This window comes from Mya arenaria, chromosome 3 (genome assembly GCF_026914265.1).
Source record: "Mya arenaria isolate MELC-2E11 chromosome 3, ASM2691426v1".
NCBI classification, from domain to species: Eukaryota; Metazoa; Mollusca; class Bivalvia; order Myida; family Myidae; genus Mya; species Mya arenaria.
Window position 1 is genome coordinate 7,882,718 of NC_069124.1, and position 19,094 is coordinate 7,901,811.

General features: G+C 35.4%; 1 protein-coding gene across 1 annotated transcript; it reads right to left on the reverse strand.

The window, feature by feature from the left end:
* Nucleotides 1-1,090: 1,090 nt before the first annotated feature.
* LOC128228742 (uncharacterized) lies at nt 1,091-5,492 on the reverse strand. The gene is made up of 8 exons (XM_052940228.1): nt 5,116-5,492; nt 4,460-4,573; nt 3,139-3,183; nt 2,900-2,944; nt 2,661-2,705; nt 2,249-2,348; nt 1,596-1,627; nt 1,091-1,099 (listed from the first exon to the last, which is right to left on the reverse strand). The coding sequence occupies exons 1-8, from the start codon at nt 5,452-5,454 to the stop codon at nt 1,091-1,093; spliced, it is 729 nt and encodes a 242-aa protein (XP_052796188.1). The 5' UTR covers nt 5,455-5,492.
* Between the last annotated feature and the right edge of the window lie 13,602 nt (nt 5,493-19,094).

The window sequence follows — 19,094 nt, forward strand, 5'->3', positions numbered from 1 at the left end:
CCGACAAACAATACATAGATTTGAATATGAATATTGTCATTTGTCAAACTCAAAGTATTCAAACTAGTGTTGTGAATCGGAAAAAAAATAATAATATCGATAATCGGCTTATAAAACTGATCAATGATCGATTATTATTCGATTGAAAAATTATTTAGTTATCTTTGGTCATCATATTAGAGATATACATATACAATACATACACCAGTTTTAAGCACTGGTATATATATAATTTTTATATATATATATATATATATATATCACTACATTTGGCACTGCCATAGATTTTCAAGAACAAAAGTGGACAAAAGTGAGGTTAGGTCTTTATGATAATGAGTGGTATGTACGAATGGCTTTTGATATTTTAAGATTGATTGTGATTTCTCTATATTTCATTTTACTGTCAAGCATGGACGAGAAACAACTTGACTTCTATGTACTAATTATAGATACGTCCCCGCAACCTGATTTATTGAGTTTAACACGGGCAATAGCGTTGTTGTGTAATTTCAATCACGAAAGTTGCGGGTAACGTAACCCGTTTAGTACCATGCGGTGATGGACAATGGACAATGGATTGCGCCATAAGTGAATAGCTTTGCTTTTTTCCACACGGAAATTATAGAACGGTTACACCCATTCTAGCTCCCGTCAGATATGGGAGTGTAGACAAAGCGTTAAAACCACTTTCAAACATAGTACAAGTTAGTTTAATGGAAACATGAAACAACATGAAACATCAAAAGTCATAAGCTGGTTAACCCAAACACACACCAATATGTATTGTTTGCTCTGAGTTAATAATTCTTTACAATGTTCAAAGAGGATCAGTAAAACGTAACATCAAACAAAAGAAGAACAACTAAATAAGCACAGTGTGACCACATCTACATTTTATATCCATATCGCATTTGGCACAGTCATTGAACAGAAATAATAATTGGTTTGACCATCAGTGCACATGAGTCTCATCATCAGTAAACAACGACGGACATCATTGGTTTGTTATTTAAATCACACGCACAATGTATCGTATGAACATGAGATACTAATTTCAAACAATTGTCGGTGAGGTTCAGATAACTTATCCTCAAACAACCTGAAGAACAGTTACAAATTAACAGTATAAATGGATTTACATTTAAAATTATTATTATCTATAATCAAACAGGCAATTTAATCTACAGTTGAACAATATAAAAGAACTCTTTTTTTAAAATAAATTTAACATGATTTTGAATTGGTCAATAGTTTGTTACCTACTGTAAATGACTACTATAATCTACCACAAGTTAAAGCTCTTTTGTTTTGTATAATTCCTGCGCCTTATTATCTGAAGTCTGGTGACAGTTTACTCAGTCTGTTTCTTATTTCTCTTATGATCCAATATCTGGTCTCTGAATATCATAGCTGTCAAAAGAGATCAACTTGAATGGCAACTCAACATTTCATTAATAAAGGTTAATTTGCTCATAGTTTTCTTCATCAAGTGTTTTAGTGTTTCTTATAAAGAGGACTTTATCTTCACAACAATCCAAGCACCAATAGCAACACAGTATTCTTTTCCAGCATGTACAAAACTTCCGAATACATACGAGGAAAAACGTCAGGATCAGAATCATAACCACTGAATTAAAAATGGTGTTTGTTAACACAATATATAGTATTGAACGTTAAATAATGGTATGTAAATCTGTCATGAATTTAACCCATAACATTATTATTTGGTGGAATTTATCAAAGAGCAATGTTATGTGATATAAAACATATTTTGTCAATAGCGAAAAGTTCTGGGACCGTTGTCATATAGTATCTTAGTATGAAAAATATTTTGTTAAAAACAATTTATTTGAAATTTAAGAAAATTAACAATGTTTTCACACCAAGGTTGAAAATAAATAAGAACAAATCCAAATAATAAATGCATATGCTTTTTTAAGAAAAGAAAATAGTTGCTTTTTAGAATTTTGTTGTTCATCGAATTTGTTTTCGAAATAATGATGACATGATCTCCAAGAAGCTTAATGAATATAGTACACTAACTTTAGAATATGTTGAGTGATTTTCTATTTCTGGACTTTTAAAACGAATCTTTATTGAATTTGAATCATATCAATTAAAAGTGTGTTCGGTCAGGTCTGAACATCCAACATTTCAACACCATATGTGCAGTGACGACAGAGAACTGTTTAGAATGTTAAAACGTTTCGAAATTATTTTTTTCTGATGAGAACATAAAGTTACTAACCTAGAATACTCAAAAGGATAACCCTAATCTCCAATCCTAGGTCCTGCCAAGTCAAGTGTAACTGGATTGTTTCAGGGTTAGGATTGATGGGCATTGCCGCCTGAAAGTGAAATCAACATTGATATGATTATTTGTTATTCTCTGTATCACCAATCAAAACAAAGTACTGCTCGACTGGCAAATATTGGAGCCATAAAAACTCGTTCTGCGTTCCTCCAACCGCACTAATGTTGTAGTGCTAATGAGTGGCAAACGACTGTTAGCAGTGATTATTGTTTCTTTATTTTCATTTTAGAGGTTTGGAAGAGTAAATTATAAAAAAATGGGATAATGTAGTTTTACAAAATATTTAAATATTGGTTTGTACCAACCATTTATTAAGATGTAAAATCATTTCCAAACTGTTATATACTTGTTGTTCATCTGTTTCTGGGTCAGGAGTGAACCTCATTGCCACCTGAAAATGAAATCAACATTGATAGAATTATGTTGTTATTTTTTTGTATCACAATTATAACACCGTTCTTTTTTGTTCAGACAACCTTACACCTACTTGTTTTATAGTTACTTTTATAAATTTGATAAGACTCGTATGATAGTAAGTACCACCCATTTATTCAAATGTAAAATCATTTCCAAACTGTTATATACTTGTTGTTCATCTGTTTCTGGGTCAGGAGTGAACCTCATTGCCACCTGAAAATGAAATCAACATTGATAGAATTATGTTGTTATTTTTTGTATCACAATTATAACACAGTTCTTTTTTTGTTCAGACAACCTTACACCTACTTGTTTTATAGTTACTTTTATAAATTTGATAAGACTCGTATGATAGTAAGTACCACCCATTTATTCAAATGTAAAATCATTTCCAAACTGTTATATACTTGCTGTACATATGTTTGTATGTGAGGAGTGATGGTCATTACAACCTGAAAATGAAATTAACATTTAAGTTATAATGTTGTTACTTTCTGTATCACAATCAAGAAATATGTTACAGCCACTGAATTCAATTGTAAAATCATTTCCAAGCTGTTATATACTTGTTGTACAATAAACAGTTTACCTATTGTGTTATTAATTATTTCATTTCGAACGAAATTTCACTTTGCACAGATAATACGTGTATTTGTGTGGTCGTAATTGAAAACACCTTAATATATGTACCATTTACTTAGACTCTCCACAAAATATTGTAACCCATATATTTTGTGGAGAGTCTGTCTTAGCGCTTAATACATGTACTTGATCCACCTTGAAATAAACTAATACCACAATACTTAATTGCTTTGTTTCAAAGTCTTTAATTAAGAACTTTCTCTGACCACTTACATATGTCATGTGTTTTTGAGGTTAAAGTGAGATTAGATACCAGGAACTGAACAATGATCTAAATTAACATGGCCCTTGAAAAGAGTTGCAATGGCACAGTTCTTTAGAAGATGAATTGCTGTTGGAATTTAAAGAATAATTATAATCAGTATGATGTTTTGAATGATTCCATAGGCACAAATATAAACTCTGTTGTACATTTGATTACTGTTTTGTATCAAGAAGTGGCAAAAGTATGTTGCATATATTTCAATATGCTTTTTCTTTGCCCGCATTGTGGGACGATGAATGTAATGATTTGAAATCAAGAAATTCGCTGCTCTCCCGTCCGTTAATGCATGCATTCTTATTTAGCATTGGGTCCCAGATTATATAAAGAAATGAATTTAAAGGAACTGTTGTAGTGTAAAGTTGTATGCCTATAGCCTCACACTCGTCACATTTATTTATCAATAATAACAAAATTAAAAGTATAAGCCACACAACCTTTTCTCTTTAAAATGTACCAGTATACACTTACATGTATTTACAAGAAAACAATATGTGTTAAACTAGTATGATTCTGGTATTGATTATGAATTATTATCAACAGATAACTCAAGTACAATACGAAATATTGCTGTATATTTATGTCATTTTTATGATTTGTATCAAAGATTAGATATGCGTTTATCGCAATTACTGATAAACGGTCGATACAAATATTGCATACTTATGAACACTGTACAACATATTAAATGAATTTTTGGTCTTATGCCACCTTTTACAAAAATATGTTATTTTTACTCTTACTTGACTTGTCTTGCATGTTTATTTTATAATAACCAGAATACTTTTTTACAATACTTTGCCTGTGTGTTCCTGACTGCCTACCTGACTGTCTATACGAGTCCGTGTCATTGTCTGACTGCTGGGTAGCTGACTATCTGCCACAGTATTTGACGGACATGTGAAATTGCTGGGTGGGGGAATATCCTCCTTGGTAATCTAGTAGAAAGTATTATGAAATATACGTGATCTTTCAATTCCTGGAAATTTCGCATGATACTCCTGTATTATTGAGTCATGGGTAATGTAGTAAAATTTGTTTGTAGGATTAGAAATTTAAGGTTTATTTGGCAAGAAGCAAATTCTTTGGACTTGATTTAATAGCAGGTATCATGATCGACTTTCATGTAACATTTCAGGTATAAAGTTAACCAGTTCTCTCTGAAAATAAAGAATCAAGAAATTGGAAAAAATATCGTGTCAACCATGTCAGTAACGTATTATTTTCATGTAAAATGTCGATAGAGTACAATGTATATCTCGAAAGCTGAACAGTTTAAGTCCGTAAAAAATAGTTTTATCAAAATGAATTTTATAAAACGGAGGAGAGGAATTGTTCCGTGAATGTATACAGATAAAACCTCTCAAAACATATTGTTTGTTTATCTTAAATTCCTTCTCTGAAGAATTCATGTTTCGCAGATTGTATTTATCAAACTACTCTTATTGAAAATGGTGGTAGTGAAAGAGTCCACACTTACATGGAAACCGCAGCCTGTACTGTTGAGTGTAACCATGAATCGTCCTGTGAAATTGGCACAATGTAAATCGGTTTCATCAATGATCACATGTTTAAGGTTTTTCAGTGTTTCAATTTTAAGTGACGAGTCCAACAATTTGTTAAACTGTAACACTTTAAACTGTTCAGAACTAGTTTCGTAGAACTCATAGACGCCTTTACCAAGAAAGCAACACTGAAGTAGAATCATATCTGGCGTTTTACAACTTCCTCCGTTAGGTTTCATGTTAAAGATCTGTATTTCACCAGAAGTACTTACAGACATAAGCACAAATAAAGTCAAAAATCTACTCATTTTCATAAAATCGTGTATTTTATTTAAATTACTGAACTGTTTTCTAAAGTCCGTCCTATTACAGTAGGTTGATCGATTGATACTGCGTATAAAAATGTGTACTTGACTATATCATGGTAAGCTAAAGCGATTTATATTGAAACATGGGCTACATGCACCTAAGTTCTGAACGAAGAAGATTATATGAAGCATGTTCGGACTGAGATTACCCTCGTAAAAAACATTATAACATCCAAGTCTGTATAAATTGAGTTGTTAAAAACAGAAAATGAATCGAATCTCATGTTATTTACAAGGCTTTTTGATTTAGAAATAGTTAATAATATTCCATGTAATTAAATGATATTTTAACTAAAACTTTTAATTATCTCTGTATTGATCCATATGTGATAAAAATAACTGTTTGTCGGTGCATGTTATCAATCTTTTTGCCAAAGCGCTTGCAAATACTAGGTATGTTTGTATATGAATATATATGATAAAACAATTAAGTACATTTAAAAGGGCATGTACATGTAATGATTAAATAAGATAAAACAATTAAGTATGTTGACATGGCAAATACATGTTGTAATGAAATAAGATAGTTAATTGTATACAGACTTAATGGATATAGTACTTTTTGTGAAAATTTAAATGAAGATTCCCTATGTTGTATAGCATGATAACATCGAGCGTTGTACGAAAGGATTCCCGAAATGACGAAAATAATCCGTTTTTCTATCTTTATTTTGCAACAACCATGATTCTCATGATGAGACAAGACAACAGTTCTTCTAAGATCTAAAGCGCGGTTATAAACCACCAAAATTCATAGCTCTTCAATTTTAGGGTAATACGTTAAACATATTGTCATCAGAACATACTTCCCCTTATTGATTGAATGTCATCAATCAATCAATCAATCAATCAATCAATCAATCAATCAATAAAAAAAAAATATACACAAAAATATATCAAGTGCTTTCTTAATTTGAAAGTTTTACATTTCTAGTAGTTAATGAAAATACAATGACAATATAATTAATCCTTCAATTATAAAGTAATTTCAAACTTGGGAAATATCTGCTCTAAATTCTTACTTCAAAAATAATATTTTCAAAATTGTAAAAACTGTCACAAATTAATTGTCTTTCCAACTACTCAAATCTCCTTGATTGAAAGCACAAATGCCTAAAATTCATAATCTGTGAATTCAACAGTTATTACAAGTCAAAACATACTTCATTATAATGTAGTACAAAGTACCAAAGAACTTTTAAAATGTACAGCTATAACATTCAATCATGTATCTAAATTGAAATATTACAAACTCAAATGTAGCTCTTTACATCTATAAGCTGTAGCACTATACTTTAAAACTGTGTCCATGTAACAAGTCTTTCTAAATTATGCTCTTTGTGGAAGCATGCATCTTATTAATTAGCTATACTGTAACAACAATGAACCAGTTCTTGTAAGGCCTGTTCATAAATGTATAATGTAAAGTCTATTCTCACTATACCTATAACCTACTTCTAAGTATATCTTTATAAGATGAACACTAGAACCTTTATACCATAACTATCATGTCATATTTGATGACCATAGGTCCAGGAATTGTCGAGTTTGTTTTCAAGGTCACTGTGACCTTGACCTTTGACCCCTAAAATCAATAGGGGTCATCTACTGGTCAAGCCAAACCTCCATGTCCAGTTTGAGGACCATGGGTGCAGACATTGTTGATTTATCACAAGGACAACCTTTTATCATTCAAGGTCACTGTGACCTTGACCTTTGGCCCAATGATCCCTAAAATCAATAGGGGCCATCTACTGGTCAGGCCCAACCTCGAAGTCAAGTTTGAGGTACATGGGTGCAGGCATTGTCAAATTATCACTCGGACAACCTTTTAACATTCAAGGTCAATGTGACCTTGACCTTTGGAACGATGACCTTCAAAAACAAAAGGGGTCATCTACTGGTCAGGGCCAACCTCCAAGTCAAATTTGACGGCCATGGGTGCAGGCATTGTTGAGTAATCACACAGACAACCTTTTACTATTCAAGGTCACTGTGACCTTGACCTTTGGTCGATGACCCCCAAAACAATAGGGGTCATCTACTGGTCAAGCCCAACCCCCAAGTCAAGTATGAGGGCCATGGTTGCAGGCATTGTAGCGTTATCACTTGGAGTACCTATTATAATTCAAGGTCTCTGTGACCTTGACCTTTGGCCTGATGACCTTTAAAATCAATAGGGGTCATCTACTGGTCAGGCCCAACTTCCATATCAAGTTTGATGATCATAGGTCTAGGCATTGTGGAGTTATCACTCGGACAAGCTTTAAAATTATTTTACCATTCAAGGTCACTGTGACCTTGACCTTTGACCCGATGAGCCCCAAATCACTAGGGGTCATCTACTGGTCAGGCCCAACCTTCATATCAGGTTTGATGACCATACGTCAAGGAACTGTTGAGTTATCACTCGGACAAGCTTTGGTCTACCGACGGACCGACCGACCGACATGTGCAAAGCAATAAACCCCTCTTCTTCGAAGCTTAAATTTCTCATTATTGTCAACTGATGTTCAAGTCAAATTTGACGGCCATGGGTGCAGGCATTGTTGAGTAATCACACAGACAACCTTTTACTATTCAAGGTCACTGTGACCTTGACCTTTGGTCGATGACCCCCAAATCAATAGGGGTCATCTACTGGTCAAGCCCAACCCCCAAGTCAAGTATGAGGGCCATGGTTGCAGGCATTGTAGCGTTATCACTTGGAGTACCTATTATAATTCAAGGTCTCTGTGACCTTGACCTTTGGCCTGATGACCTTTAAAATCAATAGGGGTCATCTACTGGTCAGGCCCAACTTCCATATCAAGTTTGATGATCATAGGTCTAGGCATTGTGGAGTTATCACTCGGACAAGCTTTAAAATTATTTTACCATTCAAGGTCACTGTGACCTTGACCTTTGACCCGATGAGCCCCAAATCACTAGGGGTCATCTACTGGTCAGGCCCAACCTTCATATCAGGTTTGATGACCATACGTCAAGGAACTGTTGAGTTATCACTCGGACAAGCTTTGGTCTACCGACGGACCGACCGACCGACATGTGCAAAGCAATAAACCCCTCTTCTTCGAAGCTTAAATTTCTCATTATTGTCAACTGATGTTCACAAAGAAATGCACAAGGATTATTGTTACTCATAAACACAGTGCATTTCTAGTTAATTGCATTTTATGCAAGTAACACTTTATTCAATTAAGAGTCTGTTTACTATTATCACACTTAAATGTAAGTTGTAATGTTGTTGTTTTTGCGAACAACTGTTTAACATAGCACAATATCGGTACGAAGTTATTATTTTGTTTCTTCCAGTAAACACAAACGCGTGATTGGTCTCCTGAATGTTCTTTTCCCGACCTGCACCTCTGCCATTCTCACGTGACCATCGCGACCAACGAACACCTAAGAACGCGTCCTAGCATCCATTGGCCCCGTGGAAGTGTAGTTTCCACGACTAAAACTACATCTCCTACTGTGAAGTCTCGTCTCTCGTGACGCCATTTCTTTCGACCCCAAGCACTGCCAAATACTCCTTGATCCATCTGACCCAAAACTGCCTCATGAGTTCTTGTATATATCGCCATCTTTTCCTGATATCAAAGAAAAGCATGCAAGAAGTGGTTGGGTGTCAACACTGTATCATCTGCTGGATTTGAACTTTGATATGTTAATGGACGACTATTAACAAGATCCTCAGCTCCAACAAACGCTGACATTAGTTCTTCGTCTGAAACTTCAGCTTTCACAAGTATATGGTAAATAGCTCTCTTCGCACACTTTACCATTGATTAATGAACTCCACCAAAATATGGCGCATGTGGTGGTATGAAATGCAATGTCACTTTCTGATTTGCTCCTTTTCTGGTAATCTTCTGTTTGTCTAAATGATTATACAAGTCCTTGAGTTCACGAGCACATCCAACAAAGTTTAACCCATTGTCAGAAACCATTGTCCTAGGTAATCCTCTTCGACACACAAATCTGTAGAAGCAGTTTTAAAAGGTGTCCGTGTCTAATCCAAAAGCTATTTCAAAATGAACTGCTCTACATTCCATACATGTGAACACACACACATATCGTTTTTGCCGGCTTCTGCCTCTTCCTTGTTTTGTTAGGAACGGTCCAGCAAAGTAAACTGCTGTGTTTGTAAACGCAAACTATTCTCTAACCTATACACAGGCAATGGTCCAATTATTTGATTTAATGGTTTTGCTTTCTTCCGTTTACATTTAGCACATGTACTTTCCTAAGCGCGATTTTATTCTCTAGCTGAAAGCATCCAGTAGTTGTTAGGAATTTCTTACAGTGTATGGTTAGTACCACTGTGGTTTGTTTTCTCATGATAATGTTTAACAATAAGTCTTGTGATTGGATGTTTTTTTGGTAGTATAAGTGGGAATCTTGTGTTTTCAGGTAGAAATTCTGCGAACTCCAGGCGACTTTTACTTCGTATCACTCTCTCTGAGTCTAGCATTGGGTTCAATGGCAATAAGTTGCTACTCTTGGGTATTTCTGCTCCCTTTGATAAATTGTCATATTCAACTCTAAATATTTCAATCTGAGCACCGATTATAAATTTGTTTTCTGCCTGCTGAATATCTTGCACTGTCAGTTCTTGTGACATCCTGCGGTTTAATTTCTCGGTTTGACAATTTTCAATAAATCTTAGTGTTTAAGTAAGTTATCTACACAAATGCATCCGGTCTGAATATCGCTTTGGGTCAAGTCTATTGATTTCCTTGTGTTCTTCCAAACAGGACATATACGTTTGAACATCAATTGTTGCTTTTGCTTTTCACTTCAACTTTTGCATTGTCATCTGGTTCAAATATGTTTTTTGGCCAGTTGGATTCTTCATCTGTCAAAAAACTTGGTCCACTCCACCATAATTTGTTTGAGCTCAAGTTTGCCACAGTTGTTCCCCTTGTGATAAGATCAGCCGGATTCTGTTTGGTAGGCACATACTCCACTCTTTTGCTGTGGTTGTTTCATGCTATCTGACCAGAAAATAACGTTACTCATATCTATTTTCAGGGGTTTGCAAATTGCTTGTGTTAACTATAGTCCCAACACTGCACCCATAAGCTCTAATCTGGGAGTCCTGGCACTTTTCGAAGGTGCAACTCGACTTTTTGATGCTACAATTTTTATTTTTATTTCATTTTGTTCAAAACTTCGCTAATTGACATCAGTGCTAATTTGAAAAAGGGGTCCTTTGTTGACAGTTTGCAACTATCACAACAACTGTCAACTAATTGATTGAGGTCAATTGTATACACAGCGGGGATTAGAAGGACCGTAAATTGTCCTATTGGCAACTAACCAGATCTGATATTTTGACTGTAAATCGTGTATGTGATGATTTTATAGATTTATTTTTTTCCGAGTACTCGAGTAGTGATTTGGTACTCGAAAACTCGGACGTTCGATCGAGTACTCGAGTACTCGGGTACTCGTTGCCATCCCTAGTTCAAATTGACTAACACGTGTATACACCACTGCTTCATATGCTTTACTTGAAGCATCAACAAATATGTGAATCTGATTTGTTTCTACGAAATCAATGTTTCTAGGCACTTTAACTTTTTTCAATATTTGTATCTCTGAAAACTACTTGACAATCTTCATGTTGATTGCTTTTTTCATCTTTTCATCCCAATCTGAACCTTGTAACCAAATCTCCTGCAGAAGTATCTTGTCCCGAATGATGTATGGCGCGATTAATCCAAGGGGATCAAAAACCGATGCAAGTTTACTGAGAAATAACCTTTTTGTTAATTCAGTTTCATTGTCAAAAGCCTGACTGTTAAACGTGAAATAATCATCTTCAGCATTCCAAAGCAGTCCTTATGTTTTCACTTCAGGTAATTCAGCTTTACTTAAGTCTATTTCAACAGCTCTCATCTTCTGTGGAATTTCTGCTAACACTTTGGATGAATTTGATAGCCACTTTCTAGGACACATTGAAGCTCTCTGCCAAAATTCTAATAACTGTCTATACATTTCAATGGCTAGATCTTCACATTCTACTGGTTTCTTCCATGGTGTCATCCATATATGTGGACTTATGGTTGCTTCTGCTGCCATTGGAAACTCACTTTTAAATTTCTCTGCATTGTACTGACTGACAAACTGTGCCAAAAATGGTGAAACGTTCATTCGAAAAGCCACACGATTGAACTGATATTCGTCTGGCTCGTCTCCAGAGAAATCGCATAAACGGTCGGTCAGACTCTATAATGCCTACTTGCAGGTACATTTCTCTGATATCACACATAATTGCCACTTTCTGTCTTCTAAATCTGAGAAGAATGTTTTTCCACGGGATTGGAACCGTGTATCTGCACTCTTGTTTATCATAGAATATTTCACTTGACACCAGTTCTTTGACGTACACATCTTCTGGCTTTTCTGGGCTATCAACGCGTACAGATTCAGTTTCCCAGAAACGTTCTTTATTGACACAATCACATTTATTATGTACAAAGAATGTTGAGTTAGTGCTTGAATGTTCATTTTCATTGACAGTACCAACACATGTCCAGCCAAGAGGAGTTAGTCGAGCAATGGGTTCGCCTCTTTTACCACTTACTTCATACAACGATTGATGTAATTCAACATAATCAACTCCGATCAACATGTCAACTTTTCTATTTCTGTCAACTCTTGGAAATTCAATACCTTGTAAATGTTGCCAGTTTCTGCTATGTTCATTCCAATCAACTGTTTCTAACTTTCCAGTCACATTTGTCATTGTCTTTGCTTGTAATGGCATTCTGATGTTACCATTTTCACTTTGGAGCTCAAACTGTACTGCCATTGATTCAAAAGTGTCATGTCTGCCATTGAGTGTACTTACACTTGTTTTCTGCAAACTTCCAGTAATTCCAAGTTCTGAAGCAATGTCGGTGTTAATATACGTTGTTGTGCTGCCATCATCCAGCAATGCATTGACCCGTATTCTCTTGTTATTGTTGCATAATATCACTGGAACTGTTCTAAGTGCTATGATGCTGTCTGTGCATTCTGTGTTTGCAAATACTTTTTTCAAAACTTGACGCTTTTGGGTTTAACACTGTTTTGTGCAACAACTGATTGTGCGTTTTCTTACAGTCATTAATCCAACATGTTTGGTGTGTCTGCATAATTTAGCAAAGTGATTGCTGCCTAAACACCGATAATTAAGTCCTAAATCCTTAGATTTTTGCCAACGTATACTCTCGGGTAGTTCTTTATTTTTTTACATCCCCAAACACCATGCTCACCTAGGCATAATTCGCATCGCTTTTCTGTTTGATTGTTTGAATGATACACCCTGAAATCAGATTTTGGCTTTTCTTTTTGATGAAGTCCTTGTACTGTTTCACTTGCAATGGTGTAGTATTCCGATTCTTTGTTCAGCCATAGTCTTAGAGCTTCAACAGATTCCTCTTCACCAGACTCATATATCCACCTATGATATCTTGTTAGCATTGTTTCTGGCATTTTCTTTTGAAACCTCAAATATGAAACACCAATACTTAAATCGTCCTCCCTTTCTGCTTCTTTGAGATTAATCACAGCAATATTCAAAAGATCAGCGAAATTCTCAATGCTCTTTGCATTTTCTTTCTTCATAGGTGGGTATCTGTCAAGCTCTTTCAAATAACATGAAATCTGATGTCGCTTACCGCCATACTTTCTTTTAAGCCTCTCTTTGGCCACTTCATACGTTGTAACTGTTTATACATGTCATGTCCAATCTGTTTTGGTTTTAACTCAGGTGCTAACTTTTGCAATGACTGAGAAGATTTTAATGTTTGAACAGCAACAAATACCTTTGCATTTGATTCACTGAATTCCTTGTCTAGAATTTCCATTTCACCTGTTGTTTTCTGTGCATTATCACTATCACCAGCCATCGTGTAACACCTACATAATCGTTCCATAATGTCCATGGCCTTTTCTTGTGTCACTTCTAGCTGCTCCTGTAATTGGCGTATTTCTTTCTTGTCCAATTCTTCGTCAAAGGCTCTCAAAATACGGTTTTTATACTTAGTAAACGCCGACTTACATTTAGTTTTCGTTACTTTATACTCAATTAAATCTTCCTCTTCCGATGACATCTTTTTCTCTTTGGATGACATTATCCGAAATCAATGTCCGAGGTACATCAAATAAATTAAAAGAAAAAACAAACAAAGTAAATAAATCGTTTATTTTATATATAATACAACAAAAGAACGGAGCCTGGCGTGTCGCCCACGATGATTCTGGTGGGGACGTTTTGACCAGCTACTGGGGACGTTTTGACTGTTGTAAGGGAAAGTTTTGACCAAAATGGGGACGTTTTGACCGTAGGACGTTTTAACCTCGGGACGTTTTGACCTGCAACCCTTCATGATGAGACAGACAACAGTTCTTCTAAGATCTAAAGCGCGGTATTAAACCACCAATATTCATAGATCTTTAATTTTAGGGTAATACGTTAAACATATTGTCTTCAGAACAAGCGTTGTTTAACAAAGTTAGCCTTAGGTGTCCACAATTTTTGAAGACAGGTTTGCCGTGACGAGTAGATGACTCCTATTGATTTTGAACTCAGTGGGTCGAAGGTCAAGATCGTGGCAACTACAATCAAATTAAAATCTAATGAATATTTCACATTTGTTTCCCCCCCGAAGAGATGAATCAGAAAGCTTTGTGGAGTAGGTAGATAGGAGACTGCTTATCAGTGATCAAAAGATGGGTCCAGTTATTGACATATGACAGTTTACAGAACTCAGAACTGATAAAATAGATGTAAATTGAAAATTGATACCCTTTCCGAGTTATTGCAATGACAGGGACAAGAAGAGAAAGAGACACAGGTAAGTCAAAACAACAAATAAAGGCCATTAATTCCTTCTTACAGAATCATGGGCAGTAAGCGAATCATTGTCTTTCTCTCCGCCACGGACGCACATTACTGCAGAGTTGGTGTCGTTTTTGTCTTCCACTGAAGCATCCACTGCAGAGTTGGTGTCATTGTTGTTGGTTCCCACTACATAATAGTTGTCCATTGTAGAACTGGTGTCCACTGCAGTTAGTGTCCATTGCAGAGTTGTCTGCACTATATAAGAGGTTGTAATGATGTCACTGATTCTCAAATTATAATGACTTCATAGTACAAGGCTTTGTATTGTTATGATAAACTTTTAATTATGAAATTTCTACACAAGCATTGGCCGGGTAATGTTGAACTTCTTGTCATCCAAAATAGGCTGCAAACTCATATCCACTGCAAATCTACCAGTAAAGTGGAAGGATGTGAGCATAAACATTAAAATCCAGAGCTGCCATGCAAGATATTTTGTCCGTGATATGAACATGTAGTCATTCGCGGCGTGCAATTCGAGTCTGGGTGTTGTATAATATGTGTCCAAGTGATAAAGTCGAGATGATGAACTCGCATAGTGGACATTAGCCTTTGAGGAATGTGCGAATGCTGGTGGCTACGTTTTGAACTTGTAGTGCTTCTGTCTGCACAGCATCAGTTAGTCTTGGTGCATCTGTTTTTTTCCGACAATATCGTCAACAAAAGAGTGTCAGTGTGTGTACATGGTGTACAGTTAGATATATATTATTAAGTAGAAGACTACCTTATCCACATAACTTAAATGCCGTTTGGCTATACACGGTCTTCCCGGTCTTTTTCACCTCTGCATAGTCTTTATGGAACCCTTCCTTGATGAGGCATGCTGGTACTCAAGAACTCAATCCGGTAAGTACTTCGGTCAGCAATCATATGCTGATATTGGCCTGGCCATGTTTGTTCCTGCAAATTTACTGTAGGATTGTCTTGCTTTTTTGTCTGCCTGGAAGAACTGATGTGATATTACTCTTGATTCTAGATGCTTTTCATCTATTCCCTGAACATTCTTTCATACCGTGGACGACCTTCCAAGCTATCTCGCATTCATTTATCCTATGAATAACGTGGTTTCCATCTATAATAGGCCTACGTGCACTATTGATGAAACGTCTTTTTCCCAGCAAAACTCAATTGGTAGAACAGTTCCTTCCTTTGAGATGCCTGATGCAGAGAACTGGTTAATACATCTTTCAACGCATTAGTCTTTGTTTAGTTCTTACAAAATATATTCAAGATTCTTCTGGTAACATCCTCCTTGGTGAGTTTTCTCTTTCCTGATGTGAGGGGATACGGCGCTTGTACTGACTGTTATTCGAAGTAGATCAGATACTCATGACAAGACGATATTAGCAACTAGGAGTTAACTTTACTTATCTGAATGTGACTTTCATAAACGTTAATCTTGTTAATTTATAAGTGTTTATGCTGTTAGCAAATGTTTTGATGTTTTATGCATTTGGTTAGGTTTTGCTAATTTCAACATTAAACACAAGGATCATATATCATATTTTTCGCTATTTAGATCTCATGACTCTTAGAATAATAACTTAGAACTCTTTTCGCATAAATATTCATAACGGTACGGCCATCTATTCAAACTGCAAATCAGCCAGTTTTAGTAAGTGTTCCAATGTTACTCTGGTGTGCAAACCAGTCAGTTTATAATTTTACTCAGGAGTGCAAACCAAACCGTGTTTATAAGTGTTACAATGGACAAGTGTTACAATGGTACCCTGGTGTGCAAACCTATAAATTTGTGTAATTGTTACAATGGTGTTCTTGTTTGCAAACTTTTATAATTTTTAAGTGTTACACTGACGAGTGTAACCACACACTGTAAGTGTTACAATTGTACTCTGGTGTGCAAACCAGTACTGTGTATAATTGTTGCAGATTTACTCTGGTGAGCGAAACAGAGTCATCACAGTATGACATTTAGTCTTAGAAAACCATTCCGTACAATTGAAAAAGGTTGATGAAATTGCTGTTGTTAACATTTTCTCCTGTATAAATTGATCAATATGTTATTTGCATATTATCATTTTTTTTTCTTTCAGAGAACTTTGTGTACTGTCTGTATTAAAAACATATATTATAAATGTATTTTGTTTGTTACTTATATATCATAACTTACATTTATTACGATAACCCTGTTTCACAAAGTTAAGTGAGGTCTATATAGGAATCGCGCGCCTCCACACTTCCGTCCGTCCAACTGTCGGTCCGTCGGTCTGTCTCCCCATCAGTAACGTTTTTGTTCGGTCAATATATTTCTCATTCATGATCGGATCTAAAAATGATTCGGCAGAAGTGACCATCGTAGCAAAGGGATGTTTCGCGAACTAGACCCGTGACACTACCTTCAAGGTCAAGGTTACAGCAACATCCAGAAAAAAACATATATCCCCCGGTCTGTCCGGTTTTTGTTCGATCCGTATCTTTCTGATTCATGGTCGGATTTTAAAATTATTTGACAGAAGTGACCACCATAGTATAAGAACGTGTCACGCACAAGACCCTTGCCCCTTCCTTGGAGGCGAAGGTCACAGCACCCACATACAAAGATCGTTGTCAAGAGAGTTAAATATAATTGTGTCTTCTTGCCATTTCCTGAAAACTGATTTCAAACGTTAGGATTATCTAAGGATTACTGTCGTATATATTAAATATGGAACTATTGTATAATTTTACGTTGCATTTTTCATTGAACAGTTTTTTCTTTTTACCTACATGATCATGGCTGTTAATTAACACTGCAAGCATTTTTGCTAGATTTTTCTATGGCTACATTTTTTGTTGATGTTGTTTCAAAATAATTCGTTACGAGATTTTGAATTATTTTATAGAATCCCTGAAATTTATAGTATAGAAAAATTATATCTTTATGCTGAATGATGTAAATTTATAGTAGACAAAGAATGTATGTGTGGTACAATCAACTGGATATTGACACTCTGTCTTGTATTTTATGTATGGATGCAAACTAGTGGTAAAATTGATATTTGAATATTCGGGAATTCTTTCGATCAAATATTCGAATATTCGATTACCAAAATGAATCTTTGAGACATTGTAGTAAACTATTATTATTAGCTATATTAATTACCGTAACCTTATTTTTTGCCCCCCCCCCCCCCCCCCCCAATATTTTGGTTGCAAAATAATGTACTCTTCATAACCACTCTTATTTTTAGCTTGTGAATTGTAACCATTAAGCAATCAGACTTAATTTATTTGTTTGGAATTGTCTTTGCTTGTTCTGTTTATCAGTATTACAAATATGAACAACAATCATTGCCATTTAATTCAATTGTGTTGTTCGTATCTCAACACGCTAATAAAAAAATAGTTAATACTGGAACGAAAAATATTATCAAAAGCTCTTTTTAAATCAAATAATCAAGATTATAATTATCTATAATGTGTTTCCGGTACGGATAGAAAAATCCGACACGAGGGCACGCGCTTGCCTCGTTACCGGCCACGCCGAGGGTCGGATTTTTCGATCCCGACCAGAAAAATATGATTGATATTTTTCTTGCATACCTAAAATTATGAATTTGTGGAAAAATTGACGTAGAAAACGAACAATTGTACATTTCACTAAACAGCGCGTGCGACGTTGTTTACTGACGTCATAAAGCGCAGTAATTTTAAATCTCTATTGACGTCAAATAGTTCCTCCAAATATCGCGCTTTTACGATTATTTATTTCTAATTTTAATTAAGAATATTGCATACTTATATTTTTAATTGCGCTTTAATGACATTGCATACGCGTTGTTGCGCGTGACTCATCTTACATGGGGGTTTAAGACGAGTTTTTCCAGCACTGAACACATGACCCGACACACGTCCGGTATGCAAGAATATATCTTATCTGGGTCAAGTTCGATTGTGATTCATTTTTTATTAAAAATCAGGTCATTTTGTCGAATCATTAAACAACTTTGTATTGTTGATACTTTAGAGGCCGTACATATTTAAAAAAGAAATACCCCTATTTGAAGGTCAAAGGCCAAGATTACTCTCAAGGGTCATTTGTCAAAAATCCTTGTGTAATGTCTTGCATTTGGGAATTATGATAGCTTGAAACAAATGTTCAACATGAGAAGACGGCGTCTCGTCACAATCAAGAATCATGTATGTAGGTCAAAGTTCAAAGTCACCCTCAATACTATTGTTCAAAATGCATTGTATGTTGGTTTGTATGTGCTGTAATTTGGCCATTCATTAAGGGATTATAAAACATCTTTGCGATATTGTTCATCATGAGGAGACGATACATCACGGGAAAGATCAATGTTTGTGGGTCAAAAATAAAGAATAAACTCAACGGTAAATAGTCAAAATTTGCTTTGACCATACGTGTATGGGTCAGTTTTATAAAATAGCAAAAAAATCGGTAAATTCGTGTCATGTTTAGCACCAGTGGTCCATTTTATTGAATAATCTTAATCGTAACTTAAACATTCTTAAGCCTGTAGTAACATCACAGGTGCCAACAGGCTGACTTAAAATGTCCTCAAATTTGTTCGACTTAAATACTGACTTACCTTTAAATCACACAAACTTGTGACATCATAGAGGTCCCGACTCGAATAAAACGATTTATTCGAGATTCTGTGAATCATTGTGTGGGAACGGACACCGGATATAGCTCAAAAAGTGATAAGTAAACAGACAATTA